Here is a 2,810-nt window from a genome sequence, read left to right on the forward strand (position 1 = left end):
CTGGTCGGGAAGGTCAGCCGTGAAGGGGCAGCTGTTCACTGAAACCCCCTCCCTGTCCCGGGCAGGATCCTGGCTGGGCCTGAGCCTCCTCCACCAGCATCCCCAGCAACTCACTCACCGTGCAGTGAGCGGCACAGCTGGGATCTGGACTCAGGCTCGCTGGTGGCAGGGCCTATGCTCTGGGGAGACCTCTGAGGAGGGGAGCCTCTGGGGCACTGGAGTCTGTCTACACCTCCAGGGATGGGGAGTTGGGGGACAGTACGGCTCAGTCATCTGTGACCTCTCACCTCCCAGGCAGCCCTTGCCCCTCACCGAGCCGGCACCCCACTTTGGCAAGCCTCTCCCCGAGCCCCCAACTGCCTCCTTAGCCATGGCAGTGGTGACCAGTGGGACGCCACCCCCATGTCCACGGCTCCCTGGCAGCGCTGAGCCCTGACCTCGCTGTGGCAATCAAGGTCCACTCCAGGGACTTCGGAATCGATGCGGCCATGCTCGGTCGTGCCAGGAACCCATGCCGTCCCTGGCTGAGGCTGTCACCCATGGCCTCCGCTCCCTGGGAGCACACGGCCCTGACTGCAGAGAGGAGCGGAGTCGGGTACAGAGCCTCTGCTCCCTATTCCTGACCGAGGCCGGCGAGGTCCCCTCCCCGCTCTCCTGTCCTGTGTCCTGTGAGGTCCCCTCTGTCTGTGTAACACTTCTCACTTGTATTTCTAGTCGGCTCAGATTGGTCTCCTTGCAACCAAAGAAAGGTGCTCTCTGAGGCTGAAGGTGCAGATCTGCAGCCAGATCGCCCGGGTCCTGACGTGGCTCCTTTCTACCTGTTCTTGGCCAAGCCTCGGTTTTTCCATCCGTAGAATGGGGACAGTGATGGTGTTGCACGTGGAGCCTAGCTGAGGAGGGTTTGGCTGACACAGGAGGCACACTTAGAACGGGGTCCCGCACGTGGTAATTGCCCCAGGACGGGGGACCACATAATCCTTTGTCCCTGGAAACTTTGGAGAATGAAAGGGGTCACTCTCAATAGTGACCCGGGGCAGGGGCAGCGGGGCAGTGCCGCAGCGATGCGCGGACCCAGCGGTGCTGAGTGGTGTGGCTCATCGCGCCCAGGATCCCGACGGGCTGGGAGGGCTGGGAGATGGGGTGCGGCGGGATCGCAGTGTGAGACCTCATTGAGGGTGCTTGTCTGTCCCTGTCACTCTCATGAAATAAATACATAAACTAAGAAAATTTAAAGGGCCAGGAGGTGGCATCGTGGTTAAGGACATGGACCCCACATGGCTGACCACGTGATTTGAGCCCAGACAGCTGCGGCTTGAGGAACATGCAGGGCATGTGTGTGCGTGTGCATGTGCATGCGGGTGTCTAAAATCCTGACTGGCGGGGGGGGGGGGGCTAAAATCCTGACTGGCTGGGAGGGCTGGGAGATGGGGCGGAGAGGGGATCACAGTGTGAGACCCCACTAAATCCCCCTTCTCTCTGCCACTCATGTGAAAAAGAAAAAAAAAAAACTTTTAAAAATTTCAAAGGGCTAGGGACCAGCAGTTAGCGTAATGGCTATGTTGCTGAACTCCCACGTAGTCGACCGCGGTTCGTGTCCCGGACCCGCTGGTTGAAACTCAGGCCGGGCGCGTGTGCGTGCGTGCCCAAGATCCCGAGAGGAGAATGGAGGAGAAGGGATTGCAGCGTGGTCATCCCCCCTGGGGGGTGATTTCTCGCTGTCTGTCTGTCTGTCTGTCTGTCTCTGTCTGTTCTTTCTGGCGAGTGCATGCTCCCTATAGCAAAAACATCTCCAAAAATAAAAATTAAAAAATCAAATCAAATAAAAAAATCAAAGGGCTAGCCAGTAGGGCAGTAGTCAATGCCCTGGAGCCCACATGGGCGACCCTGTGGTTTGAGTCTCAGCCCCGGAAACTTGAGGACCAAACTGGGCGCGTGCACATGCGTGTCCAGAATCCTGAGGGTGGTGGACGAGGCGTGCGGCATGGCCACTTTTCCTCGGAGGGTGCTTTCTCACTTCCCCTCTGTCTCTCTGGGAGTGCGCATGCCCTAGATAGCAAATTTGGAGATAAAAGTAAAAATAAAGGAGCGCTTTGGGACTGCAGGCGTGGTGCGTGTGCCAGGCCACGTGACCGCCTCTCCACACGTTACACACGCACGTTACGCACGCACGTCATGCCCACCCCCATGTCCACCTTTTCCCTCAGGCAGTCCTGGTGGGTGTGTGAGGCAGGCACTGCCGTTTGCTCCGGAGACAAAGTCCAGGCCAGGAAGGTGGTCCGAGGTGGCGGCAGAGAGGGCCCAGGCCGGGCGGACACGTTCGCATGCACGGCTGACGTGGCGTCAGAAAGCTGACTCTGGCATCCGGAGAAAGGTCAGGATTGAGTTTTCCTTTCTTCGTTCTTGATGGATGGGCAGCGTTTTGAAGTGCAGACTTGCCAAGGTCAATGGGACCGCTGCCATGCTGAGAATGTCCCCCTTTGTGGGCGGGACAACAGGAAGAGACCTGAAGGTAGGGGCCAGGAGAGGCCCCAAAACAGTCCGGCAGGATCGGTGGCAGGGCTCGAGAGCTATAAGTGGCCGTCCCGGGGCCTTTGCCAGGTTTCTGCCATGCTGTTCTTCGGGTTGCTGCTGCTGGCCCTGCTGGCTGGTGCCCAGCTGCTGAGGGGCTGGTGGGGGCCCCGGAGCCTCCACCTGCCCCCTCTCGCCCCGGGCTTCCTGCACCTGCTGCAGCCCAACCTCCCCATCCACCTGCTCGGCCTGACACAGACGCTCGGGCCTGTCTACAGGCTGCGGCTCCGGCGGCCCGGTGT

General features: G+C 59.8%; 1 protein-coding gene across 1 annotated transcript in view; it reads left to right on the forward strand.

Moving 5' to 3' along the window:
* Positions 1-2,377: 2,377 nt before the first annotated feature.
* Positions 2,378-2,810, forward strand: part of CYP21A2 (cytochrome P450 family 21 subfamily A member 2) — a 2,643-nt gene continuing 2,210 nt past the window's right edge. Inside the window, 1 exon segment of the mRNA XM_027774126.1 lies at positions 2,378-2,806. Coding sequence (XP_027629927.1) covers positions 2,404-2,806 — 403 coding nt within the window. The 5' untranslated portion in view covers positions 2,378-2,403.

Source organism: Tupaia chinensis, unplaced genomic scaffold, assembly GCF_000334495.1.
Source record: "Tupaia chinensis unplaced genomic scaffold, TupChi_1.0 Scaffold000403_1, whole genome shotgun sequence".
NCBI lineage: Eukaryota > Metazoa > Chordata > Mammalia > Scandentia > Tupaiidae > Tupaia > Tupaia belangeri.